At 39.2% G+C, this 27665-nt stretch overlaps 6 protein-coding genes across 6 annotated transcripts; 3 read left to right on the top strand and 3 right to left on the bottom strand.

Moving 5' to 3' along the window:
* Positions 1-96: 96 nt before the first annotated feature.
* LOC133707555 (B3 domain-containing transcription factor FUS3) lies at positions 97-3135 on the bottom strand. Its single transcript, XM_062133201.1, has 6 exons — positions 2806-3135; positions 1408-1497; positions 1072-1172; positions 800-846; positions 611-687; positions 97-444 (listed from the first exon to the last, which is right to left on the bottom strand). The coding sequence occupies exons 1-6, from the start codon at positions 3133-3135 to the stop codon at positions 97-99; spliced, it is 993 nt and encodes a 330-aa protein (XP_061989185.1).
* A 2466-nt stretch (positions 3136-5601) lies between these two features.
* LOC133726806 (long chain base biosynthesis protein 2a) lies at positions 5602-9570 on the bottom strand. The gene is made up of 12 exons (XM_062154430.1): positions 9155-9570; positions 8999-9064; positions 8802-8890; positions 8530-8675; positions 8333-8457; positions 8148-8241; positions 7621-7784; positions 7230-7391; positions 6690-6816; positions 6345-6511; positions 6147-6254; positions 5602-6014 (listed from the first exon to the last, which is right to left on the bottom strand). Exons 1-12 carry the CDS (start codon positions 9278-9280, stop codon positions 5919-5921), a joined length of 1470 nt encoding a protein of 489 aa, XP_062010414.1. The 5' UTR covers positions 9281-9570; the 3' UTR covers positions 5602-5918.
* A 2879-nt stretch (positions 9571-12449) lies between these two features.
* LOC133734733 (protein bfr2) lies at positions 12450-13055 on the top strand. Its single transcript, XM_062162352.1, has one exon. The coding sequence runs from the start codon at positions 12450-12452 to the stop codon at positions 13053-13055; it is 606 nt and encodes a 201-aa protein (XP_062018336.1).
* A 6308-nt stretch (positions 13056-19363) lies between these two features.
* On the top strand, positions 19364-22797 carry LOC133726801 (protein AUXIN SIGNALING F-BOX 2-like). Its single transcript, XM_062154426.1, has 3 exons — positions 19364-20486; positions 21281-21776; positions 21861-22797. Exons 1-3 carry the CDS (start codon positions 20035-20037, stop codon positions 22629-22631), a joined length of 1719 nt encoding a protein of 572 aa, XP_062010410.1. The 5' UTR covers positions 19364-20034; the 3' UTR covers positions 22632-22797.
* A 112-nt stretch (positions 22798-22909) lies between these two features.
* On the bottom strand, positions 22910-24570 carry LOC133726803 (protein CYSTEINE-RICH TRANSMEMBRANE MODULE 13). Its single transcript, XM_062154428.1, has 3 exons — positions 24414-24570; positions 23999-24251; positions 22910-23264 (listed from the first exon to the last, which is right to left on the bottom strand). The coding sequence occupies exons 1-3, from the start codon at positions 24478-24480 to the stop codon at positions 23210-23212; spliced, it is 375 nt and encodes a 124-aa protein (XP_062010412.1). The 5' UTR covers positions 24481-24570; the 3' UTR covers positions 22910-23209.
* Positions 24571-25698: 1128 nt separating this feature from the next.
* LOC133726802 (GEM-like protein 5) lies at positions 25699-27324 on the top strand. The gene is made up of 2 exons (XM_062154427.1): positions 25699-26495; positions 26607-27324. The coding sequence occupies exons 1-2, from the start codon at positions 25898-25900 to the stop codon at positions 27149-27151; spliced, it is 1143 nt and encodes a 380-aa protein (XP_062010411.1). The 5' UTR covers positions 25699-25897; the 3' UTR covers positions 27152-27324.
* Positions 27325-27665: the final 341 nt, after the last annotated feature.

The following is a 27665-nucleotide window of genomic DNA, read 5'->3' as shown; positions in this document are numbered from 1 at the left end:
GCCATTTAAGCAGTAAAATTACATATATTATAGCAGCTAGCATGTACTGACTGGTGATCGAGTGCCCTATCTGTCAAGGCATAATCTCCAAGTACTTTAATAGAAGTCATCAAGAGACAGGTTCTCAACAGACCCAAAATTTTCCTGCAGACGTCCATTTGATCTGGAATAGTTGGTCATGGATCCACCCAAAAAATCAAGGAGAGAGTCGTTTGAGAAGGCAGTGGTGTCATACACAAATGACATGCCTGCATTAACATCCTGCATATGATCATGATCCATTGTCGGCATGTAAAACGAGCTAGACTTGTTAGCCTGATCAGGGACCGAGTCATAAATCATGAGCTCATTCACAGCATTGTTCATAGTTTCTTCCACTCCATATACAGTATCATCTTCATCATCATCATCTTGGTCAGAGTTGGCCTTTTTAGCCTGAATGACCTGCCAAAATATTATCATCGATCAGCAACATATGAATTAACCAATGGCTCTTCATGTAGTCTCAGTAGTACTCAAAAGCTTCTCTATATAACATACACTCATGAAACATAAAGGTTAATGAGTGAATGACAACAACTATATTAAGCAATGAACTAAGTCACCATACATAATTGTGGTTTGCACTATCTTGATAAACCATGATGAAATCTCCAAGTTGCAAGCCATGTGTGCTAACGAATTCCCCTGTGAAAATTCAACATATACTTTATGTACAAGATTGATAAAGGAAAATTTAAGTTGATTATGTGTTAACAGACAAAAACAGAAAAGTTATAGGCAAGGAAGGGATATGTACCAGTATTCTCGAGCACATACATGCGGCTGTTGTTGTTAGGCCAAAATCTGCTTGAAAAATAACAGAACATAGATTGATCGACCATACATATCTAAAGAAAAGATAACTCACTTGTGCTTCAACTTATAATTTGAATCCTTGAAGCTTGAAAGTTAGTCGTGCTAATTATTCAAATTTGGAAACTCTTCACTTGGAAAAAAAAATTGTGGAGCCTCGCAGTTTTAGTATACAGAAGCTATATTCATCTATTTATGTATAGGAACTAGTAGAACCTGTACTTAAAGCTCCAAACATGCAGACCATCTATGTCATCCATGCTGATAGAAATCCCTTCCTTAGACTCCAGGGCTGGGAGATGAGCCTCAGCTGCTTTCTGAAATACAATACCAACATTGATATTAAATAAATCAATGTCATTCGGCCCATGAGTAAATGAAGCTCCAAATTTTGCAGTCGTCTGCCTTAATATAGAGCTACTAGATAGCTAGCATGATATACGTACAGTATTCATATTGACACCGTTCATAAACATGATTCCTAATTTGGAATGATCAGAGAATATTGGAGTGTAACAACTTATAAAAGTTAGTGAGTAAATATTATCAAACCTTAGGGAGTACCACCCTTCTGAGAGTGCTCACATCACTGTTCTTAAGTTCCTTTTGGAAAAGAAATCTCAACCTTGCAGGATCAGTTACCTGTTAAAGCATCAGGAATCATTTTTTAAGTAGAATTCACATTCAACAGATGTGCACTAAAGAAATCTATAATAGAAGAAAAATTACGTAACGGTCATTTTGAAATACCTTATGTGATCCAAGTATTGATAAGAAATCTATACGCATGCCTAATACGACAAGGAAATTCCAGATATATTCCTCGAAAATCAACAAAAACGTCTAATCATTTTGTTCGATAATCGACAAAAGCTCCTAATCATTTTGTTCTATAATCGACAAAAACACCTAATCATTTTATTTGATAATCGACAACAGTCTAATTATTTTGTCAAGAATCCGCAAAACGCCTAATTATCTTGTCCCTATCGTTACAAACATGCAATATATTCAGGGGAAGATGAAGAAATAAATGGAGCACATCACCATGTAATGTTGGTCTTCCAAGAAAGAAGAAAAACAACATATTATAAAATGTGTTACCCTTGTATAACGGGTGAAAAAGCATATAACAAATGTTGCACATTATTTGACAAACAGGGAACCAAGTTATGATTAGCAGCAAGATTAGGAACTTAACTAGAATCTCTTGAAGCGGTCATTTCGTACATGGTTTATAAGTAAATGAGTTCCCATGTATCTTAGAGCTTACAACATATATCTTCTACCACACATTAATATCCAATTATAACAGTGAAAAAAAAAAACAATCGATACCTTAAAAAGAAAGAGCGAACTCGTCCATCCGAAGGCTAAAATGATATATGCCATACTTACTAATGAGATGGTATCTATCATCACTAGATTTACATAGTGCGTACACAACGTTTACAAGTCAATTGGAAAAGTGTCAACCCATTAATATGTCATCAAAATGAAATTTTGTGAAACTTATTAAACATTAAATCTTGTTGATCTAGAATCTTAAATGAGGTCTAAAGTTCAAATCTTAAGATCCGGAAAAGTAAAATAAAAATATACAACTTTAAAATAAGAGATTTCCATAGAAACGAAAACAATATCCAGCTAGAGTGCCTCAAAATCGTTCGTTTAAAATCCTTCATTAAAAAATTGACACATGAATTCCTGCTCCTGAAGATTTAAGATATCGCGCCGGATCTACAACATCCGAGTTCAAAGTCACTAGCTGCTAGTTAAACAGTCACAGATCCAACAAAAATTAAGTAAAACAAAGAAAAATCAGGATGATTAACAGAGAGGAAATCAATTAATCAAAGGAATTAATAAGAAAGGAAAGATATCAAGAAACAAACTAAATGAAATTCAAAAACTTTAGGTAAGGGAAGGGAAGGGAAAGGGAGCTCTCACACGTGCAGGTGGGGAAGTGGAAGGGAGCACGTGAGAGCTGGGGGTGGCAAAAGAGAGCTGAAAGTTGATGGTGGTGGCTCGCCTCTGCCTCATCATCCGTTTCTTCCTCTGCACACCAAAAGTTGAGACGGAACGAACAAGGTCACGGATCGACCCGGGACGATCCGACCCATGAAAGGAGTTGACGTTGTTGTCGTGCTTCTTGTTGTTGTTGTTGTCAACCTGGAGATCATCATGACGAGTGAGAAAGCCGAACTCGTTAACACCTGCCCTCAAGGCAAAGGCCTCGGTTTTGCTGTGAAGGGCGGCGTGGGTTTGGTCCATCATCATTAGCTGGCTGCAGCTATATGATCAAGGGTTTTTTTTTTCTCGGTTTGAGCTAGCTTCCTCTGCTGGTCTGGGTTTGTGTGAAAATGTATCTAACGACTACTGTGGCTCTTTGTAGATCCAAACTGAGCTACCTTTGGACGCTCGGCAATCACGAAATGGGTGGCCTTTGTAATAGTGGAGGTGACTCCTCCTCTCCTCTTCTTTTTTTTCTTTCTCTTTCTCTTTATAATTTTTGGTGCTATTTTTGGCAAAGATAGAGGAGGGTTTTAGTGCCTGGATTTTGGATTTTCAGTCATGACATTTGTGCAAGCTGCATTCCCCTCTCTTTTTTACACCTCTTTTGTTCTCATTGTGTGGTTACTATTGTTTATGTCAATGGGCAATAGTGGGTATTCATTCACAGGCAATTTAGGGTTTTGGGTGATTACCATGGCGCAGAACCACCTGGGTTGGATGACAAATGTACAATATGCATTCATGGGCGCTCTGAGATTAATGTGGATGCGTTTTGGCGAAACCAGTGAATGTGGTCAAGTGTGACTGTGGTTAGGAGGATTGGGGTTAGCGTTGAGAAGTGTGGAGTGGAGTGGAGTGGAGGTCGTTGAGGAATGGCCAAGAAAGAAGTGACGGGTGGACGGTGAAGGAAGCAAAGTTACCGTACAGGTGTTGCAAAAGTTCTGAGGTTTTTCATGCACCAGAAAACAATGGCGGGTTTGGGCCTAATGAGCTTAGCTGATGCATTGAGCTTGGACTCTTCTCCCCCTTTCATTCTCTCTTTCATGTGATCGAAACGGAAAACCAGACACAAACACAACACCATGTGATGTACACTACTCTCACTCGATCTGTTTCTCTCTCTCTCTGCAAATTGCAATTCCATATATTCCAGGAAAGAGAGAGAGAGAGAGAGAGAGAGAGAGAGAAGAACAGGGAAAGCTCTACGTAGTGGTAATTAACCAGGGGAATCTTTGCGTATGCTACACTCATACCATAAGCTTTTGTACTTGCTAGTTTCCTTCAAATTTTCTTTTTAGTCTCAGACCTCCTAGCTTTTCTTCTGATATATCCCAGATATTGCACTACTAACTAATCAGATTTTTCTGAGTTCAATGTTTTTCTTCATTGTACAGAGACATATATCGAATACTCCTCTCTCTCTACTACAGAGATTAAGTCAGCTACTTATCAGCTAATTAATTATACAGCTAAGTGATATTGGAAAGAAGTAATAATTGCACTGAAATTTGATCTCCTCTGTCCAAAGCAAAACTCCCTTCTTCTGCACCCTTCTTTTCCTCTTTACCCTCAACAAGTCGATCAGTTTCCGCTGCCACTTGGACTGCATGCAAAGGATGTTTTAACTGTGGCAGTAGGACAATTAATTAAACCAAGTCACTATTATTAATGCCAAACTCTCTAGTTAAACCACTCTGTTCTGATTCTCATTGCATTAACCATGCATGTTACCTGTGTTGTCTAATTATTGAATCCAGGCTTGCTTGTCTAATTCAAATTATGTTTGGGTTTTTGTATTTAATGATTACTTGCTAATTATCTAAGGTCTCGTTTGGTTCGCGGAAATGAAATCAATTACTTAAGAAATTCGATAGGAAAGGAAAACAAACTTTCCACTAACTTTCCTTTCCGCTGTTTGGAAACGTTGGGAAAGTAAGAGAAAACATATGTTTGTTTCCATTCTAGTGTTTGGTTTGTGTAAGGAAATGAAACAAAATTATGCTAATATTCCAATTATATCCTCATATATAGTTACACAAATCTCATAAACTTTTTAAATAAAATTGTCAATAATAATTTTCAACAAGGATATAAATGTACTTATACTGCCTGCATTAATAATTACGGAAAGTGGAAGAGAAAGTAAATCATTTGGAGTATGAAAGGATCAATTTCCCCCATATTTTCCTTTCTTAAAGGAAAGTTGTTCATTTCCTTATGCACACCAAAACTTTCCTTTCGCAAACCCTCAATTCCGCGAAACAAACGAGGCCTAAATGGAAAGAAATTAATTTGGAGGTTTATTATGTAGGGTTTACTTAGATAATTCAAATTATGCTGGGTTGTTACTCTTTGTTTCATTCAATGTTTTTGGAGGCTGAGGAATAGATAACATTGCTTGCGTCTAATTAATTGTTTGGAGGATGAAAAAAAATATTGGTGTGGTGAATATCTGCCACCTGCATATCAGAAAGATGAGTGGCCTCGTTACAGATCATCAAATGTACGTTTGCCCTCAGATTTCTTCACAGTACTTGCCATGCTTCTTTTATTAGGATTAATGCCAAGCACCGACATTGATCACGAGCCTATGGATCCAAATATTTAGAATCTTTTCATCATTAGTAAATATTTCTTTAACAATACATCATGATTCTTGATAGATAAACTTATCCAGGCACAAACTAAGAAGATACTCGGCAAAAGTATCTAACAATGACGTACAACTCATTGAAAGAGAAAGAAAATCAATCCAGTAAAACTATATTAAAAATATTCAAATACTATCCCCTCCAACAAAATGAGGGAGTGTATGAACAAGGAAGCCCTATTAGATTGAATCAAGCATGTTGGTACAGACGTTGAGATGTAGAACATATGACATATTACAAGCAGACAGCATTATACCACAGGTTAAATCACAAGGCAACTACCAGCGAGGTCACTTATCACTACTAGTCCAGACTCCAGCTTCTTTCCCCCCTCTCCTGACCTCATGTAGGACACAAATGACAATTCCAGGCTAAAACTAAAACAACGCACCTAAATCAGTCCAACTTCAGCACCCTCTCTTCTTCCTGCAGCTTCTTTGGCTCAGCAGGGAAGTATTTTATACCCACCAGATCACCAACTCTGCCAATAACCTGAAAGAAACAGACCCAACTGTCAATGCACAAAATCACATGAAAAGGCATATTCCCAACTATTATATAAGTTGCATATACTAGGAACATGAAGACAGAAAGTGGATGGTCTAAAGTCATGTAAGAACTTACGTCCAAGGCTTTCTGTAGGTCTTCCCTTGTATGAGAAGCAGATATACAGATACGTGCCCTTGCCAACAGCAGTGGGGTTGCAGGAAAGGCTACTGTCACGACAGCCACCTGTAAGGGCACCATGCAATTTAATTCAAATGTCATCAAAAGCTACAGAAACGAGAACCTTTAGAGAGCATTGCTGGATGATGGACTCACATTCTGTTTGAGGCACTCCCGTGAGAAGGCAGGAATTTTGGCTGGGTTGTACAGCATAATTGGCATTACCGGGGAGTCATTATCCCCCAAAACCTCAAAACCCATTTTCTGCAGTTCTGACCTGAAAAAGTTGCTATTCTCCCTTATTCGTGCGAGTTTCTGGGCACCTGCGAAACAAAAAACTCTCATTCAATTATGTTTTAATATACCAATGTGTGTGTATTTATATTTTTTATAAAAATATTTTTTACAAAATATGCACGCTAAATGAGTTGGCACAGTACATATCACAACGGAAGAAACTAAAAAAGAGAGCAAAAAAAAGTAAAAAAAATCAATCAACACCTCTGTTAGAACCATCCTCTCCAAGTAAGACCTTTATGGATGATATTATTTGTTCTGCAGCCGGTGGTGATATGGAAGTTGCATAAAGATGAGCAGGGCAAGTGTACTTCAGGTATTGGATGAGGTCCTACATGACAACATCAGTAGACCACAATAAAGTCAATAAAGAGCTCATGATTTTTTTTTTCTTCCAGACAACATTATAGAGATATTCCAAATGAAAACAAAGTGGCATAACTAAGACATGCCCAAGTAATTCTCATTAACGGAAAGTTAAAACTCAAGACCGTCATCTGAATGCATCCGGAAAATAAAGTCTTCTGCCAATATCAACGATGCAAACAGCAGCATAAATATGCAAGGCATTTCGATTGATGAATTTAAAACTGTGTTCAACAAACTTATGGCTAAACTTATACACAATTTATCCTTTCTATTTCAACAAATGCCACACTGCAATTTAGGCAATGGTTGACTAGATTACAACCACACGTTGTTCAACATATAGAAAGGATAAGAACAGTGCAGAAAAATGCAAACCTTGGATCCTGCAATATAGCCACCACATGATCCGAAGGATTTGGTAAATGTTCCCATCATGATATCAACATCAGCAGTATCTACTCCCAAGAGCTCACAAACACCTCGTCCTGATTTTCCTACAGCTCCAATACTGTGGGCCTCATCCAAATACGTATAGACCTAGGACAAAAAGGAAGATAGTAAGAACAAGAAGCTAATAATGTACGTACTACTCAGAAGACAATAGTTTAGCAAGGTATTTCCCAATTAGATGAGATAAATAAGATCCTTAAAAAAATGGTCTCATTCTCTCATATGACAGAAACGACCAATAATATACTGGAAATTAGACTGCACAGCACTAAGAGATCATAAAAACATATTTTGAAACAAAAGCTACCAAACAAACCTTATATTTCTTGCAGATTGCTATAATCTCAGGAAGTTTGCAAAGCTCCCCTTCCATGCTGTATATGCCCTCCACAATGACAATTATCTTTTTCCAAGGCCTGCGGGTTCTAGGTTGTCCCTCTGCTATTTGTTCTCTTAAAACCTCATCCAAATGGGATGGAGCTGTAAATCAAGCAAGGAGTAGAGATATAAGCAGACATCCTCCAGCCTGAGATTTATAGTTTTCTTTTAAGTTTGACAAGTGAAACTCCATTCATGATATCATCAGCATCTAAGAGAAAGTACAACCACATTCATTATTTGTGCAGGATTAACAGGCCAACAGCCTTTTTTATCCGGTAGCCAAATTTCTCCATAAACAGTCAATTAGGTAACCAGAAATGTATGCAATTAAATGCTAACTTATATCTAGCAGCATTCTGTTAGCAAAAAGAATACACACCACCGTCTAAAAACCTGGCACGTAAAATTTGGTGCCCTAGTCGATGTAAAGAACATACAAGATTAGATAACTTGTGGACTTACTGTTGTGTTGGAAGACACAAATGGATGCTCCAGATCCTCGTGCGCCATTAACAATGGAGTTATGATTCAAAGAATCACTAACAATCAAACCTCCCTGTAAATTAAAATGGTAGGAAGTCAGACAAGTAAAAATCAAAGACGTTGTTTGGAAACAATTTCATTAAAAGAAGCAAGAAAACACTGACCTTTCCGATCAGTACAGGAAGGATAGCAGAGTTGGTGACATAACCCATGCCGAAAACTATAGCAGCAGGTTTTCCAACAAAATTTGCAACACACTCCTCCAGTTGATTGTGCAAAGCCGTAGTGCCTGTTGGAAGAAGAGCATTATGCTAATGACAAGTCGAAAATTAGTTTTAAGCGTAAGAAGCCTGTAAAGTACCGCCATCAACTCGGCTACTACAGGTACTGGGAGAATATTTCTTCAATGTCTGGATGGCACGAGGCGTGCAATATTCATCGGCGGCAGCAAAGCCAAGGTAGTTATAAGATCCCAAGTTAAGGCATCGGCTTGTGTTTGAGGTTAGTCTGCATAAGGAGCAGATTATGACACCAGAAACTAATGAAACTTAGCCAAGCCAAGACAAGACAAGACGACTAGTATTGTTATAAAATTGTGGAAAAACTGTTGAATCTGTAATCGTAAATGTTTACTTGAGTGTCTTGTTGTAGTCATTGGAGTAACGTTCAACCACATCAAACCAAGCATCGGGAGCACTTGCAATAGGCCTGTTGAAACAGTCCTGGCAGTCGGAGGAACTTTAGAGATTATCAATCTATGTCTATGTTTAGGGGATCGATCGATCAATACAGACGCGAGAGTAGATGATCGAATCAGAATTACAGCATACCTGAATTCGAAGATAGAGTCGACGGACGTAGAAATCTTCAAGTCCTAGACAGATTGGAGCATAACCCTGCTTTGCAATGAAGACCCAATCAATCAATTAAAAAAAGGAACAAGAGTGTAACAGGATCGAGGTGGAAGATATGTATATAAAGAGAACCTGGAGATTATTAGAGCTCCACCAGTCGATGAATTTTCTGAAGAAATCTCTGACTTGCCCAAAAGCGAACAGCAAGCCATAGCTGAAGTAGGTGGTTAACGCGGTCAAATAGGGAATTGCAATCATTTTCGAGCTAGTTATACGACGTCGTCTAAGTGCCTGAAGCTTAGCAACGACGACTGGATCTGGAATTCGGGAGCAGTGGGTGGTTGGTAGGGTGGCGTATGCAGATCCGAGATGTGTCTCAGTCGGATAATCGGATATCCCAGTCGCGATAGGTCAAAAATGGAGAGGATGAGAGGGGAGATTAGAAGAGGAGGAGGGTCGTCCCCGTCGTCCAATGTGTTATTGTTTTTGGATGAAATGACCGGGGCCTGCCGCCTGCGGAAACTTCCGGGCCATAATATGAAATTACGAATTATTTCAATATATATATATATCTATACTATTATTAAGAGAAGAGGCTTTGTTAGCCAAAACTGAAAATTTTGACAGATTTAACCCTGAAAGATTAAAAAACTTTGACAATAAATTAAATCATAAGGGTAAACAAGATAATTATAGAATAGATTTTATTAAGAAAATTGAAAAAAAATTATCCCACAACCTCCACTTTTCTCTCCCACTATTTTCTCTCTGCAATAACTACCCATTGAATCTATTTTCTTTTCTTTTTTTGAAAGGGAATCTATTTTTTCTCTATGACCAAAAGAAAAAAAAAACATATTTTGTTCTCTGTAATAATATATTTTTATTCAGCACCACAAAAAAAAAAATGTTAAAGATAGAAAGTTGCACAAAATGCAAAAGACAAATTATAAAGACCCAGTTGAAAATTACATAATTCTTTCATGATGATATTGAGACACGTGGTCACGATTATTACTACACAATACACGTGAGATGATTGTTATTTTAGAGTGATAATTATTGACACGGTATAGAATATAATTCAAAATTAGTGCAGGGTAATCATTTTAAGTCAGTCGTTGCTTGTTGCATCAAAGATCAAATGAAATGTGATCGTGGCAAGTCATGAGGTAACTAGAACAAGACCTAGGCGAACATTTTTTTTTTTTTTTTTGAGAAGAAAAACGGACTTTATTCCAAACTTTAAAATATTACATCATATGGGAATGACCGGTGGTGGACATAGGTTCCCCACTCTCCTCCCTAAAACCAACCTTAGCTACGGGTCCGTCATCAATGATGACATTCACGAGACAAACAGGCCCAACCCCTGACCAACTTAATCGCCCCAATTTTCGGGCTACAAAACAAGACCAATCCCGAAAGTCACGATAAATTCCTATTGCCAACACAGAAAACAAACATGTCACCCTCTTCAACACCGTATCTCCAAACAGGTAGACCACGTGCAAGGATAAACCGCCATCATATTGACAATAAGGAGCCACCGATAATACCAAATGTAGTCCTCGGAAATAACGCCAAAACAATGGCTCAACAATCAACCTAATCCAAGAGTCACCGTACCTCTTCGCAACCATTCTCAAGAAGAAACCATGATCCAAAATCGCCAAACCATGTGCAGGAACTCTTCCCTATTACCTTGGCCACAAAAAAATAAAGATATTCCATAGATTTGATACCCTAACCATAGCACCATTATAGTACTAGGACCCCTAAACCCTAACTCCACAGAGAAGGGACATAATAAACCTAACGAAAAAACTAACCAAAAAAACAAAATCCTAATAAAATATAGAAGGAATCCACTGTGATGAATTACCATATACAGAAGAGCCGCCGTTGGACTGCTAAGAGCCACCACGTACCACCGAATTGATACTTGAACCATCATACTCTCCTTCACCAAATCTGATATGCACAGAAAGCCCCAAGACAAAACCACATCGAGATATCCACCACCATCCCAAAGCTCCCAACCACCACCACTGCCAATCTTCATGGGAGAATCCCAAATCACACCCAGGGCTCCACCGCCAACAACCCAGCCTCTCCCTGTATAAACTCCACCAGAAACCCTTTGGCACATGCATGTTTCACCCTCTATAACTAACACAGACCATAACCAGCGCAGGAGATCGACAAATTAATCTTCCCATCCAGCGCAGCAAACTCCAAACCGTGCCGTCGATGCCCCTCAAAACAGATAGCCATCGTTCATAATTATTTCTCCTCCACCATGACGAAACAAACGCCCACCCACCCGGCAGCAACCACCACTCACCGGTGAGGCCAGAGGCCTGTGCCGGCACTGGGGCACCGCCGGACTGGAACAACGGAAGAAAACTGAGAAAACCCTAAGTTTAAGAAAACCCTAAGCAATCCAAAAAAGACGGAGCAAATATTTTTTGGAACTAAGTGTCTATTAATTGTAGTATTGTCTAGTAAATTTTAAGACCTAGGCAAACATGCATGCAGGGAAACTACATACTCCAACTTCTTCATATTCAAAGACTTTCTTAGCACTACTAGGAAAAGCCCAAAAAGTGATGTGATATGTGGTAGTATTATACGACTATTAAGTTATGTATGTGGCAATGTGACGCAACGACGTTTGGCTGGTTGATTGGATGATTAGTATCATGCGTAAAAAACAGATATTCTGGCTAAAAGTTGCATCGATTCGATTTTACAATTCAAATCAGACTTTTCGCACAAACAACCCAAAAACTCTAAAATCACATCTTCATAAATATTTCATTGGCTAATAACTTCATGAAGCGCGAATTACTAATCATCCAATCACCTTTTTTTTTTTCTTTTTTTATATTCTACGCCCTTAATTATTTTTATCCTTTTTTTTTTTCCAATTAAATCAGTCTCATTCGTTCTACATCAAATTGGATCTCGCAAAAACACACTATATACATGACACGTGCCAAAATTCTTCATTTAGTGTGCTTGTCATGTCTAAATCCAAGTAACAAATTAGTTAAAGATTGTCTATGATGGATCAAATTAAAGATTGGCGAGTCAAAGTTTGAGAGGGCAAACGATTTGACACCTAAAATTCAAAAGGGTAAAATAGAATTAATCATTTATCTTGTGAAAAAAACCGAAAGAAAAACAAAACTCTTTTTTTTTTTTTATAGTGATGAATTAAAGCCTGGTTGTGTTCTGGGCCTGTGGCCCGCCTTGTAGCAGGGAAAACGTAGGGCTACTTAAACTCGCTTTACCTAGTTTTTGGTACGGACTGAGATCCTCCTCCTCTCACTTGTCGTGGTGTTCACAGAACCGAACCCCCCAAAACCCTAATTCATCTCGTCGCCCCATTCCCCAAGCACTAGAGCAAGTCCCTTCATTCATGGCCGAAACTAAGGACCAAGAAGAAGCCACATTGCACGCGAAGCGCAAACCCGATCCCAGCTGCGAAGACCAAGCCGACTACCCCAACAAATCCCACAAGCTTCAAGTCCCCGGCAACAATTCTCAAGGAAAAACTCAAGAAGCACAAAATTTGAAGAGCAATTCCGAAGCTGAATTACAAGGCAATGCAGATCCCGAAGCAGAAGACGAGGAGGACGAAGAGGAGGAATACGGCGATGATGAAGAAGAAGACGGTGAAGAGTCTAATGGGAAATCCGTGGTGGATCGCAAGGGGAAGGGGATTATGAGAGATGACAAGGGCAAAGGGATACTGATAGAAGAAGAAGAAGAAGAAGAAGATGAAGATGGCGAGGAGGATAGCGACGACGACTCCTCCACCGACGACGACGGTGGAAGCGAATTCGAAGACGGCGACAGCGATTTATCGGACGATCCTCTTGCGGAGGTCGATTTGGACAACATTCTTCCTTCCAGGACTCGGAGACGGCAGGTTCAGCCTGGGGTTTACATCCGCAATGATAACAACGCAAACCACACCAACAACGAAGACGATGACAGTGATGATAGCGATGGTTTGAGTTGAGGAGAGGTCAGTGCAACTGAAATTAGCCACATTATGTTTTCGGAAATAGTATGTTAGTATTAGTGCTTTGATGATGAGGTTATGCTAGGTAAATTGCCCCCCTTTCCGAACACAATCCGGCTAAGGCTGTGGATACCCTGATGTAAACTGAATCGTTTAACTATCTTCCTTCCCTGTTTGATTTATATATGCAATTTTCTTCTTTTTATGTGTTCAAAATTTAATGTGTGCATGCATACGGCTTGTGTTTGCCTAGTGGTTAGGTAGCTAGAAATGTGTGAAGAATTGTTCAAGTACAAAATGCACCATGGCTGAGCAACAATTTGAAGTATCACACTCTGAAGTAGGCTGGATGCTTTCCCTGTGCATTTTCAGACTTTGGGTAGAAAGTAAAAGCTTGAGTGCTTCTTGAGTTGGGGTTTCCTTCAAGTTGACTAGGCTCAGCATAAATCTGTTCCCTTTGTGTAATTTTACCGCTGTATGGGTGAGGTGCCAGTGACACTATTCTCCTATTTCTACAGTGAAGACCCCTGTTCAGGGTTCATTAACAGGGAAATACAGTCAGGTATCTCCGAGGAGAAAAAGGAGAACATTGATTAACCAAGAGGAATAGGGAAAGGACATAATTCACTTTGGCCATGCATCATGGTAGTTGCTTATAAGAAGATTATTTTGATATTCTTATTGAGCAACTTTTTTTGGATTGCTCTGAGTTTCAACCGAGAGTTTTGATTGCATTTGATGTCACGATCTCTCATATGTGGCTTGGATGATATTGGATCTTTGATTACTTTTGCATGCTCTACTTTGTTTGTCTTTGTGTTTGAAATTTACGCTTCACTTGCCTGGTGATTGACTATTATGCATATGTAGCATTTCATTTATACGGTTAGAAAACAAGATGGTTCCTTTAAGCCGTCTGTTCATGTGCAGTTTTTTCAAGTCACTCTGCCGCGATGGTGTAGTGGCGGAGAGTGAATGTATGAGGGCTTGAAAGCTGTTTTAAGGAGTTCTGTTTGTAACAAGAATCAAATCATGCATGTAGAAATTTAGTGTGTATGCAAACTTGGTGATTGCTTTGCTGGTTCCCTGCCCAAACAATTTACCCTGTAATACTAGATGTCAAGGATTATAGTTTAAATGTTTGGTTAGCTCTTATAAATAGACTTGATGAATATTTGGTGCCATCTAGACAGTAGTCGCTACTTGCCGGAAATATTGCTTTTCCATTCTTATATTGGCCACTTAGAGGGGAATTTTCAATCTTTTTGACCATTTGGCTTTTGGCATATAATGTATCTCTATTTCTTCTCTCCTTGACTTGTATTTGCTGACAACAGGGGTAACTTGAGATTATTTTGTGTAAGATTTGAGTTTTGACTGGTATGGTACAAATTTGTGAGGAATTGCAAATTCCAGCTTCTTCCTTCCTCATTTCTGAATTTTGTGTTTCTCCTCAAGCTCGAAGACCTTCCCTACAGTATTGTTACCCCAGTAGAGTTTGTTCACAGAATTTGGGATGAATTCCTTCAGTGGATTTTAGGTTGCCATCATTTAGGATTGGATAACATATAAGTTTTATGTTATTGATCGACTGAAATGTGTTGCCATATTAAGAAATTGCAGGAGATAAGAAGTTCACAGGTCCTGGTATGTAGACTAGGTTGTGGTTAAGAAGTCTGGTTTGGGTTGAGATGTTTTCAGGGATAATCGAAAGAAGAGTGAAAAGAAAAGCCTGATCGATGGTGGATGTCCTTTTGTTTTATTTCAAGCCCCATAGATCATAATATATACTAATAACTCAAGCGACTGGTAGAGTTTGCTGATGGTACAGCCAGTTTTGGCTGTTGTTTCATATAAAATTTAGATCCAGCTCTGGCTTGCTGACTGTATACATTTGCAATGAAATATTGTATGTCCGCCAAAGATGATTAGCTAATTTGATTTGGCTCCGTTTGGAAATAGTTATATGTTTCATCATGGATTGCAATTTGAATGGAACATGTCATGTATATATGGTTCCAGAGAAGTCTAAACCGGGAGGGACCATCCTATCCCATCCCATTCTTGTTCTGCTGATGATTCAAACGCTATTTAAGTGATTGATTGCGTACACTCACACACACACAAACTAGAGGACAGCCATTCGAGGACAGACTAGGTTTGTAATTCGACAGATCATCCATTTTAAGTTGCATTCTTTCTTATGTTGTCATCAGAGGAGAGAGGGGAGGAGAAGAGAAGGGAAGGGAGGTCAGCATCAAAACATGGTAAGCATGCGGTCGCAGGTTGGTCCTCTGGATTGGATCCTGTCTAGTTGTGTTGTTGCTTTAGAGGAGAAGGAGATGGACCATACCTTGTCCATACATACGTATGACGATCCATTGTCGGTCTGTGTATGTTATCTCTGTGTCTCGGATTACTAGTTACTAGCAAGCAAGGCTTGTGACAGACTAGCTAATACGATCGACGGAGGTATTGGCCGGCCGGCTGGGACACTAATTACGTTTAGTAGCAATTTAAACGGGTGATCGAGGAGTGAGGACCAGTTTGAAGAGGCGAGCAGGCCGGATTGGTGACTAGTAAGGACCACGCTCTCCAACTCCGGGCATGCGCGCATCCATATCAATTCTCAAGTCTCTATCAAGGCCGCCTTCCACTCTCTCAACATGCATACACATACATAATTAATCCACTAATATATACGTATGGCATTTCAAACTAGGAAATGTTAGCACTAGTTGATCTTTAAAATATCGATTTGATCATCTTAGGATAAGCTAGTTAATTACCTAAGCTTCCTTCGCTCGAGAACATCACATGGCTGCAATTCTTGGTAAATGATTCAAGGAGGAGGAGCATTACATATTTAGCTACATTTATAGGAAATTATCATCATCACATTTTGTTAAGACGTACTTAAGAGAACAGTACACTCTTAAGCTTGCAATAATTAAAGTGATTAATTAGTTAATCTTGTTGTCTTTCACCTTCAGTGATAATTATAATTAACTTGAAGTGGGGACCGCCTAGCTAAGCAGTCTGTAATCAAATTAAGAGGTAAGTACTTATATAATTATCATATCGCGTGCCTATCTAACTAACTTTTCATTTTGGCCTAACCTAACCACTCCTTTAATTTGAGTGAAAATTAGCATCTGCTAATTAATTGGATGATTTGGATTAACCTACGTCACGCTCACTTTCTTGAGTTATTAATTCATACAAAATGTCTAGGCTAATCGCTTATAGGGAGAATTCCACAAATGATCACTCAACTATGACTCATTCAACATTTTGGTCACTCAAGTTTTAAATACATTACTTTGGTCACTCAACTATTACACTGTCAATCACTTTAGTCACCCAAGGGGCATTTTATCTCACTTTGATCACTTCTCTCAATCATTCTAATACATATTTCTCAATTTTTCACAATTAGTTGGACAAAAATATCATTAATATTGTGACAAATAATTTTTTTTTTTAATGAAAAAAATTAAAGAAATGACTAAAGTGAATAACATACTTAAAGTTGAGTGACTAAAGTGATATATTTAAAAGGTGAGTGACCAAAATATCGAATAGGTAAAAGTTGAGTGACTATTTATAATATTCTTCCCTCGCTTATATATAATGCGAGACAAAACTTGTCAACCTAGAAACTAAAGCATTTCTCATTAATTTAATTTATTAATTTGTTCCCTAAACATGTTATGTATATCAGTATATCTTTTCATCTCGGATATTTAGTAGGAGTCCCAAAAGAGGACCCTAAGCTAGCTAAGCTACTATATGATTATGAAGGGGCTGCCTAGCTATACGCCTATACATATAGATTAGACTTTAAATAAAGTCATATAAGGCGGCCAAGTGAGTATACAGCATACACAAGTAAGTCATAACACCCAGCCTTGGTTTGGTGGGATTTGACTCCCCCATTCATTCTATCATCATGTAATAGTGACCGTTTAGGTCTTCCACAGTTTCACATTCGTTAGTTTGTTTATTGTGTGTTTGTTATTTACTAGGGAGGTTTTGGCTTAGTCTCCCTCTCCTTGTATCTCTTTTAAGTTTTTTAAATAAATTTTGAGACGTTAAGGAGGTTCATTGCCTCTCTTAACCTTCTATTAAGCCAAAAAAAAAAGTCATAACACCCAGTCTGGTCGGTGGGTTTATCGATAAGCAGTAATAGTCCATATATTACTTTAGTGTACGTCAAGATGGCATATATATATATGACCTACATTTTCTCTACGGGTTGTTTACGTACCCGGATACATACATCATGGATCACCAATCCTGAGTCAGCATGTGTTTGAGTTGCTTATGTATTTACGTACAGCTCTCATGCATCATCTCGATCGTCTCTTGTCGATCATCGTCGTGTGTGATTTGTAACCCAGGTTACTTGTACAAATACGTACCTACCTACGTATACGTATACATATTCATTCACTTTGAATTGGACTGGAACAACGACATTTAGTCATTTACATGATTATCGGCTAACTGATAAAATTTGGTAGCAATTGAAAGAGAGACACAAGTAACAAGTCACAAAAGGAATAGGGCAGGCAACCCCACCATCACATGGCTATAGAAACTCCTTCTCATTAAGTAGCCCTACCCTATCCAATCATATCACTTTTACGCTACACAAGCTAACAAGATTGCAGATAGGATTTGGAAGATAAGCACTAAAACACCATATCATTTGGCATGCCTGTTTCTATTTGACCTCCTAGATCAGTAGATCTCACTCTTCAAATATATATACATACATAGTGCATATATAATTTCTAACAATCATTTGGAGATTTCCATAATTATATATATAATAACGACATGGCACGCAATAATATTTACAAGCCATCACCCAACCAAATATATGATATATATCCATCGATCCATCATCTACTGGATATATCTACTGACCATCAAAGCTAGCAAATTAATTACTTACATTGGGCCTCATTCAAAGGTGATCGAATTATGATTATAAAAAAACAGAAATGAGTGATGGGACAGGGGTACGCTTATTCATTAATATCATCTTCCTTTGCATGAAGCCATGAATGAATGATGCAGTAATTAATCCATATATGAATGTACATAGAAGAGAGGAGTAGATGTATCGACCTATCGATTACAGTGTTGTCATATATACACTGTGTTCGTACTGCTCAAATCATCATCCACTACGTACATATAACAAGCAAACTGTACGTAGCTGATGCAACCACTGACCTCTCTGGCGGACACCATTTATAACACGTTAGTACCCAAGATGATCATCGTCCTTATCCTTGTTATAAAGCTAGACTTTTATTATCCTGTACATAACTTCAGCTTTTAATTGTGCATTTATTAATGTGCCTCTTATCTCTTATATTTACGTTTATATTTTCCTTGAGTAAGATTTCAAAACTGAAAAACCGTTAGATTTAGCAGATTTTGATATAGAACTTGCTACAAATAATTTCCCTATTATTTTACTGTTTACTAGTCCATCTACTACGTCCGTACTGCCGAGTTTTCTCAATCATTCGAGCCAAGTAAAGCAAAAAAAAAAGAAAAAAAAACCCCACCCCCCACCCATCATCATTGTTCACTTATTTTTATCCACAAAGCATATTCCACACAGCAAATGTGTCACACTCGCTCAGTACGAAAAACAACAACAGCAGCAACAAAATAAATTAAAATAAATAAACCAAACTAAACAAAAGACAAAAAAAAAAAAAAATTGAAAACCAAAGTTTAATTTTTTACTGACGCATAAATAAAAAGTTAAGATTCTCCGGAGAAATTTAAGCGCGAGAGTATAGAATTGCACTAGTCGCTGCGGGCGCTCGACACGCGGTGGAGGGGGGGCTAACAATGCCCTTTCACATCATCACACGGGGATGTCGTAGCCAGTACTAGTAGTCGCCGGAACCAACCTTATCTCATTATGCTTGGGTGTTTTGGTAATTTGAGACCCCCTCAGCTAGCTGCTGCTTGTGAATATGATTTTTTTTTTTTTTTTTTGTTTGAGAAAACTTGCGAATATGAATTGATTTTCCTTGTCAGGCCATCACTGATATATATCTTTAGTAATGACTTTGGCAGAGACAGAGGCCCAGAGCAGTGATAAGGACACCTCATTCAACGGTCTAGATTCGCTTGTTTTTTTCCTTTCACTACCCTAACGCCGTAGGATACGGAACCCTAAGTAACCCTGGTTAATTGGTTCTCATCGATGACTACGACCGGTAGAGGTGGTCGACTTACACTTCTCTTTTAACTTTACCACAAAGTCGAGGGGGCCTCGGCCGAGGGGGTTTGAGAGTGAAAGTCACACACAAGAACAAGAACAACAACAACAGAGCTCTCTCTCTCTCATTTTTCCCATTTCCTCCCTTATTTATTTTCTATTTCAGGATAATATAGATTCTGAGAGATCTATGCAAAAATAAATATTTCCTCTGTTTTCCTACGTTTCTGTATGTAATCATCACTTGTTGATTTCAAGATGATCACTACTGATCACAACCAAAACAAGAATATCACTTTTAATTTTATCTCCTGTTTTCTTCTCAAATCAATATTTCAGCTCACTTTTTCTCTCATCATCTTTCACTGCAGATCTGAGCCCAAGTGAGAAAAAGATGTCAAACAAAAATTTCAACCAAAAAAGTGATATCATTTTCCTTGAGGGAGGATTGTTAGCTAGATTAATAGCTTTTCAATCTGCTTAGATCTGCTGATCATCGGTTTCATTCATGTAGATTTTTCAGATTCTTTTCTAGAGGTCTTGGCCTTGGCTTGGCTTGGCTTTGTGGGTCAAGTTTTGTTAGATCCAGAACATAGTAGATCTTCCAGCAACAGCTCTCTCTCTCTCTCTCTCTCTTTTTATACTGGGAACTGGGAACTGGGAACTGGGAACTGGGAACTGGGAATTTTTGAGTGGTGAGTGAATGTTAAAGAAAGAAGGATGAATTACTTCCCAGACGAGGTAATAGAGCACATCTTCGACTTCGTGACGAAGCAGCGGGACCGAAACGCTGTGTCGTTGGTGTGCAAATCATGGTATAGAATAGAGAGATTTAGCAGGGAGAGAGTGGTCATTGGGAATTGCTATGCGATCAGTTCTGAGAGAGTGATCGCACGCTTTCCGGGGCTCAAGTCCCTTACTTTGAAGGGAAAGCCTCACTTTGCTGACTTCAATTTGGTCCCTCATGGCTGGGGAGGCTCCGTTGACCCTTGGATTGAAGCCCTGGCTGAGAGCCGTGTTGGCTTGGAGGAGCTCAGGCTCAAGAGAATGGTGGTCTCCGATGAATGCCTTGACTTGCTTTCCAGGTCCTTTCTGAATTTTAAGTCTTTGGTTCTTGTTAGCTGCGAAGGCTTTACCACTGATGGCCTCGCTGCTATAGCTGCCAATTGTAGGTAAGATCAGTTTTCATTCCTCGCTATTTTGATAGTTTGTGGAATGTAATTTGCACTTGTTATGCTTTTCTTAATCTAAATTCATGCCCAATAGAGTTAGTTACTATTTAGAGTTTAGGGACTTTTTTGAGTTGTTGTGCTTTTTTTGGCTAAGGGAAGGGCCTGCTTCACACTCTTTTGACTCTTAGTCATTTATGTACTTTGTTCCATTCATTGATTATGGAGTTTGGAAGTCATACTCTGGTTTGGTGACCATCAGTTATGCTGAGGAAGCCCTTCAATTGGATTTACAATTTTGTGTCGTGGACTGGGGAGGATAAAATGTATCTGATTTTGTGGCTTTCTTATTCTTTTTTTTAATCTTTAGTTCAGTTGCTAGTTGCTACTGTGTGGTGATAAACATGTTTGCTGCTTATGAATCCCTGTGATCCTATTCCTTTTTTTTTCTTTTGCTACCTTTTGAGGATCTTTCAGCCGTACTGTCAACTGCATCTGATTTCCAACTATACTGTCTGTACATCTTTTCTCAATTTATACTCTAAAGTGTGGATGGAGTGCCTTGGGTTTCAATTTGTAGCTACGACAGTATTCTATTCTTGGATAAGAAAGTGTACATGAACAGCTCACCGATCTTCTTTAATCTGTTTTAGTTTGCAATCTTAACCTGTAAATCATGCCAATCTTTAAAGTTTTAATGGAAAAGGGAGGGTATGTAGTTATATTACATGGACTCATTTCAGTTTTACTGATAGTTGATGTATACTTAAACTTTGTCCGCTGTTTGTTCTACATAGGTTTCTTAGGGAGCTGGATCTGCAGGAAAATGACATTGATGATCATAGAGGCCATTGGCTTAGCTGCTTTCCCGATAGCTGTACCTCTCTTGTATCCCTTAATTTCGCATGCCTGAAAGGAGAAATTAATCTAGCTGCTCTTGTGAGACTTGTGGCTAGATCTCCGAACCTCAAAGTCCTGAGAGTTAACCGTGCTGTCCCTCCTGACACCCTCCAAAAAGTATTGATGCAAGCACCTCAACTCGTTGATTTGGGCACTGGGTCTTATGTCCTAGATCCCGACTCTGAATCCTACAACAAACTGAAGGCTACAATTCTTAAATGTAAATCAATCAAGAGCTTGTCAGGGTTTTTAGAGGTTGCTCCTCGTTCCCTCCCAGCCTTTTACCCTATATGCTTGACCCTGACATCCTTGAACCTTAGCTACGCTCCTGGAGTTCATGGTAGTGATCTCATAAAGTTAATTCGCCAGTGTGGGAGGCTTCAGCGTTTATGGGTATGCTCTTTCATTTCTTTTTACTGGCTTTTATATCGTTCCTTACAAGAAATATGGTTGACAATGGTTTCTTTATGCATACAGATACTGGATTGTATCGGAGACAAAGGGCTAGCAGTTGTAGCATCAACTTGTAAAGAATTGCAGGAATTGAGAGTTTTTCCCTCTGATCCATATGGAGTTGGGCATGCTGCTGTAACAGAAGAAGGCCTTGTTGCCATATCTGCTGGCTGCCCAAAGCTTCATTCATTGCTTTACTTCTGTCAGCAGATGACCAATGCTGCTCTCATAACTGTTGCCAAGAACTGCCCTAATTTCATACGGTTCAGGTTGTGCATCCTTGATCCCACGAAACCTGACCCTGTCACTATGCAGCCACTAGATGAAGGTTTTGGGGCAATTGTTCAGGCATGCAAAAAGCTTAGGCGGTTGTCACTCTCTGGCCTTTTGACTGACCAAGTTTTCCTTTACATTGGGATGTATGCTGAGCAGCTTGAAATGCTTTCTATTGCATTTGCTGGGGACAGCGACAAAGGTATGCTTTATGTGTTGAACGGATGCAAGAAACTGAGGAAGCTTGAGATTAGGGACAGCCCCTTCGGTGACGGGGCACTTCTGAAGGACGTGGGAAAGTATGAAACAATGCGATCCCTTTGGATGTCGTCCTGTGAAGTTACCCTTGGAGGCTGCAAGACTCTTGCAATGAACATGCCGGGCCTTAATGTGGAGATCATAAATGAAAATGATCAGATGGAATTTATTATTGATGATGAGCAAAAGGTGGAGAAGATGTACGTCTACCGCACATTAGTAGGGCCGAGGGAGGATAAGCCAGAGTTTGTGTGGACTCTGTAGCTGCATCTCTTTTTTATTTTTGGGGACTCAATTATTTCTTGTTATAAAGCACTTTGGTTACTGATTAGCGGATCATGATCCGACTGTGAGTTAGTGTTAAGTTGTTTGAATTTGGATATTGTAATCTTTGCCGTTGAGAATAGATTTAAATCAGCATTCCACTAGATGGTCGATGATGAATGAGTTCCTTGTATAAATCATCTTGTTTTCAAAATAGATGGTTGATGATGGATGAGTTCCTTGTATTATTATTATCTTGTTTTCAAGAGAGATGCGGCTTCTGCAGAAAGGGAATTAATAGGAAACAATCACTCTCGATTGATCCTCCCGATATCATAATTACTTGAATTTAAAAGTTCTCGGAAATAGGACACAGCATTTGTTCTTTTGGGTCCTAGAACATTATATAAATCCACAATGCACCATAACAACCACATACGAGGCTAAACAATCAATTACCCAGAGCGATATACCCTGATGTAAAATCTATAAACGTTCAGACGCAGAAGTTTTCTTTATACACCACATAGCATCAAAGCAGAGACAACCTTGAGAGAAGTAATCCATGTCTATCATCATCAAAAAAAGAAGCAGCATTCCTCTAGCAAACAACAGCAGAATAGTGTACCAAAACTGCACACGTAAAAGAAAGAACTCATTAGTTGAGTTGTATAACAGAAACATTAAAAGTAGCATGAAACTGAAGCTTTTGCATGACTCCAATAGGGGTATTATTATAAGCAGAATCTAGCAAACCAAAGTGAAGTTAAAAAACAGCAAGAGCAGCATAATATAGCTTTTACTGAATTGTACTAAAGCTAGAAAATTCTCAACCTGAATGAGCTTAGTTAGTGCCTTGGTTATTATTCAAAACTTTCAGAATAAAATAAGCAGAAGAATAAAGGATTCGATAACCCCTCTCCTCTCTAGTTTTGTACTGGAAGAACAAATGATGTTAATTCAATCAATAGAAAGAAAGGCAGGCCAAAGAACAAATTCTAGAATTATATTCTTTCATTGCATTTGGACGGGGCAGGGCGAATGCCAAAATTAATGAACGGCGTGCCATTATTCATTCGAATCGAAAAAAATGAAAGCATGAGTAGCATCTTCTATCTTGTAACTTGTAAGAAGAATGAGCGGTGTACGTGTTTTAAGATTTGGAGTAGAAATCATGATCACGGCCAGTTTCTAATTGCATTGGTTCCAATACGAAATGTAGAAAAAGACTCAACTTTCCAAAGATGCCAAAACCAAACCAGTGAATCTATTAAGTTTTTAACAGAACATTAATTAATTAGGATATTTGAAAGTAAAACCCAACCCTTTTGTTAATGTAAACAAAGAGCAGAGCAATTGAAGCATACCAGCCTCTCAAGAAAGAGATGCAGCCATCATCCTGAGCCTGGTAATGGTGATGATCGTGGTAACAGGGCTGCTGGTATTGCGGCGGAGGGTAACCCCCGTTGAAATAGCCTTGGTAGCCCTCGTACGGCGGAGGACGCGGCGGCGGCGGAGGAGGGCCGTATCCGTGAGGAGGATACCCCGGAGGCGGCGGCGGAGGGTAGCCTTCGTAGGGCGGCGCTGATCCCGGCGGGCCTGGTTGGGGATAGGGGTAGCCTTCATTACATAAACACACAGAAGAGAAGAGAAGAGAAGAGAAGAGAAGAGGGTATTATTAATCGATTACTAAAAACTAAATTGGAGAATCGAATTCGCAGAGAGAGAGAGAGAGAGAGAGAGAGAGAGAGAATTAAAAGAAGGGAAGTGGTTGATGCATGCCTGGTGGTGGCGGAGGCGGAGGCGGAGGGTAGGGTTCTTGAGGGCCATGGTGCTGGTGGTAGCTCATCTCTCTATCTTCCTCCTCCTCACTGCTTCTCGGGTCGCCCGATCGGATACAAATTTTGCAACCAATTAATTAAGACTTAAGAGTTGAGCCTTGAGCGACCAATATATGCTCTGTGGGTCCTACCACTTCCAGGCTGTTCGCGCCACGTGGTTGCCGCGTTTTGCTGTTGGGAACTTCTGGTATATACCAGATATACATCAGAAAGCCCAATATATATATCAGTGGGCTTCTACAAGTGGACCCATGAAAGTCTATTAATTATGCAGTAGTTCCGGTTACCACCACTCGTTCGTGGATCTCAATTTCGGGATTCCCATGATTTGATTTTGATCTTACATTGATAGGTACTGGTCAATTTTTTTCTACTTCCTTCTGTCTCGTATATGTACGTGTTGATGTAGTAGTAGTGGTTGATACTATGTACACGTGATAGTTCACGTGATTTAATTTTTGCATTATTTAGATTGTCACATGCTTTGAAACACATTAGATATTTTCAATGAGCGACGATTTCTTAAGTTAACGATTAATAACGTTTCGCACAAAATTGTGAGAAAACACTTATTTCATTTGACGAAAATTTTTTTAAAGTACACTCATCATTAAAATGATTCAAGAAAACTATTATGTGTAAGATAGTCATGTTTTTTTTTTTTTTTTTTCAAGAGAAATTTGAGTTATAAAGACAAATACACATGTCAATAACTAGTGTGAATTGCTCACAAGAGCTAATTTGAAGCTCCTATAAAGCAATTGTGCAGTAAAACCCACAAAAAAGAATCAATAAGGGGTTACAAAAAGAGTTTTCACCAAGACTAATAAGCATTGGAACTGCCGGTCCAATATGGGTTTAATTGGTTATTTTCCCAGCTCTTTCCAAAATTCCAATAATTTAGGTGATGCTCATTTGAGTCCCCACGTTTGACTCGAAAATGGAGTGTGTTGCCAAATGCAAATGTCAGTGGAATAATACGTGGTTCCTCAATTGAAAATAAACAAATAAATATGTTATCTAGAAGCAGAAGATAGCTTAGTCATGTTGGTTGATCTGTTGAAGAAGAAAAATATAAGAAGAAGAAGAAGTACAAATATATAACACGGCTAAGCAAAGCTGAATGCTCAATACTAAACCGTGTATTTGGATCGACGAGTAGTCAACCTTTTCGTTTCCAGATGTAGCCCTTCCATCTCTAATAAAATTAGTAATATATATATGATGATCTAAACAAATCAATTTGATCCAAACAAATCAATATATAAAACTGATTTGTTTCTAGAAAGTCATGAAAGGAGCACCGGCGTTTGCCCTTTGTTATTAACATAAATAAGGTCGCTCACAACCATTCAAACCAAACTCATCCATTCTAACTTGTTTGTTTTCCGATTTCCTTTACAGACGTACACATTTTCAGGCAAGATGAACAACAGCAACCAAGAATCTCAACCACAACCACCTATGTACCCCTCCATTCCTCCTCCTCTCACAGCACACGAAGCAAACCCTTTTCTTCAATCTCATCCTACTCCCGCCCCAGAAGATATCAATCCATTTTCTCAAACCACTTCCCCACCAGAAGCCCCAAAACCTCAAACCCCCTCCATTACTGCCGACCACTTAGAAAAATGGCAACCTGCTCCTCATGATCATCAAGATATTCCATCATCTTCATCTGAGCAAGTACCAGTAGCAGCAGCACCACCACCCACCTTTGACAGCGAAGATCTCAAAGCCAAGGCCGCGGCGGAGGCAGAGCCTGAGAAATGGGGCACTCACGTCATGGGACACCCGGCTGTCCCAACTTGCCACCCGGACAACAAAAAGGCAGCTCTATGGGGAGTTGCCGCCGATGGTACAGAAAAAGCTCAGAGCTTCCACTATCCGTACCTCCAGTACCAACCCGTTGATCACAACAAGAAGGCCAGCAGCTCCAGCAATCCCACTCAATCTATGCTCAATGTCTTCAACTCCTGGAGCCACAAAGCCGAGTCCATGGCCAACAACATCTGGCACAACCGTATGTACTCCTAGCTGGATCACCATATCTAATTAATTGTTAACCACTAACTACATCTGTTGATTAAATATGTAGTCTAATTTGATGTTTGATGTTGGATGTTATATTCAGTTAAAACAGGGACATCTGTGTCCGGAGCAGCGTGGGCGAAGATGAACCTGCAGGCGAAAGCATTAACAGGAGGTGGATTTGAGGCTATCTACAAGCAGACATTTGCGACTTATCCCAACGAGAAGCTCCACAAATCATTCGCCTGTTATCTCTCCACATCCACCGGACCAGTCGCCGGAACTCTTTACCTGTCCAATATTCACACAGCTTTTTGCAGCGACCGGCCATTGTCATTCACTGCACCTTCCGGTCAGGTGACTTGGAGCTATTACAAGGTTATGGTGCCGCTGGCAAATGTTGCGACTATCAATCCAGTGGTGATGAGGGAGAACCCGACTGAGAAGTACCTCCAGATTGTGACCATTGACGGCCATGATTTCTGGTTCATGGGGTTTGTTAATTATGAAAAAGCATCCAAACATCTTTCTCAGAGTATCTCCACTTTCGTAGCGTCTGGATTTGCAGTCCAACCTCCCCCATATGAAAAGCATGCTGGCGCTGAACATGATCATGATCATGATCTCAAGAAGGGGGGTGACAAGTAGTGCTAGTCTAGTTCATTGTCATTTGCCTGTGTTTTATCTACTGCTGAATTTGAGTTCTCTGCGTTCGAGCTCGTTTACATACAATAAGAGCATATATGGATTCATTGATTGTATTATTACTATTGCTTGTTTCAATTTCTTTCCATCAAGAAATACATGTTGCAACTTCTCTATGCTGGTGTTGTTGTTCCGAATCGACCATTCCAACTATGTGATAAGAGTACTGGTGATCGGAAAGAATTCAAAAGAGGAAATTATTAGATTTCTACATGGGACAGAGGAAGCAAAGTCCCAAAAGCAATGCATTCCTAAATTCATACTAGAAAATATATGGAGCTCGGCCAAGAACAGCAATATATTAAGGACCATCATAATACAATTAAGGACCATCATAGTATTATGTAGAAGGCACTTCAGCTCAAGTAGCATCGGAATAACATTCTGATGATGCTCGATGAGTATTCGTTTTTCTTTGAGGGAGATAGAGCCCAAAACAACACAAGGCTAATAAATA

Source organism: Rosa rugosa, chromosome 1 (genome assembly GCF_958449725.1).
Source record: "Rosa rugosa chromosome 1, drRosRugo1.1, whole genome shotgun sequence".
In the NCBI taxonomy this organism is placed as follows: Eukaryota; Viridiplantae; Streptophyta; class Magnoliopsida; order Rosales; family Rosaceae; genus Rosa; species Rosa rugosa.
This window is presented reverse-complemented; position numbering and strand designations above follow the sequence as displayed.

Bases quoted from the DNA above. Each gene is read 5' to 3' on its own strand.
- LOC133707555 (XM_062133201.1), bottom strand. From the start codon at position 3,135: ATGATGATGGACCAAACCCACGCCGCCCTTCACAGCAAAACCGAGGCC. The intron at 1,498-2,805 runs GTGAGAGCTCCC...ATGCTTTAACAG, and splicing joins CCACTTCCCCACCTGCACGT to GTAACTGATCCTGCAAGGTT. The intron at 445-610 runs GTATGGTGACTT...ATATTTTGGCAG, and splicing joins ATAGTGCAAACCACAATTAT to GTCATTCAGGCTAAAAAGGC.
- LOC133726806 (XM_062154430.1), bottom strand. From the start codon at position 9,280: ATGATTGCAATTCCCTATTTGACCGCGTTAACCACCTACTTCAGCTAT. The intron at 8,458-8,529 runs GTACTTTACAGG...TTCTTCCAACAG, and splicing joins TAGTAGCCGAGTTGATGGCG to GCACTACGGCTTTGCACAAT. The intron at 7,785-8,147 runs GTAAGTCCACAA...CTTGATTTACAG, and splicing joins TTGTGTCTTCCAACACAACA to CTCCATCCCATTTGGATGAG.
- LOC133734733 (XM_062162352.1), top strand. From the start codon at position 12,450: ATGGCCGAAACTAAGGACCAAGAAGAAGCCACATTGCACGCGAAGCGC.
- LOC133726801 (XM_062154426.1), top strand. From the start codon at position 20,035: ATGAATTACTTCCCAGACGAGGTAATAGAGCACATCTTCGACTTCGTG. The intron at 20,487-21,280 runs GTAAGATCAGTT...TGTTCTACATAG, and splicing joins GCTATAGCTGCCAATTGTAG to GTTTCTTAGGGAGCTGGATC. The intron at 21,777-21,860 runs GTATGCTCTTTC...TTATGCATACAG, and splicing joins GGAGGCTTCAGCGTTTATGG to ATACTGGATTGTATCGGAGA.
- LOC133726803 (XM_062154428.1), bottom strand. From the start codon at position 24,480: ATGAGCTACCACCAGCACCATGGCCCTCAAGAACCCTACCCTCCGCCT. The intron at 24,252-24,413 runs GCATGCATCAAC...TATGTAATGAAG, and splicing joins TCCGCCTCCGCCACCACCAG to GCTACCCCTATCCCCAACCA. The intron at 23,265-23,998 runs GTATGCTTCAAT...TTACGTGTGCAG, and splicing joins ATCTCTTTCTTGAGAGGCTG to TTTTGGTACACTATTCTGCT.
- LOC133726802 (XM_062154427.1), top strand. From the start codon at position 25,898: ATGAACAACAGCAACCAAGAATCTCAACCACAACCACCTATGTACCCC. The intron at 26,496-26,606 runs GTATGTACTCCT...TGTTATATTCAG, and splicing joins CAACAACATCTGGCACAACC to TTAAAACAGGGACATCTGTG.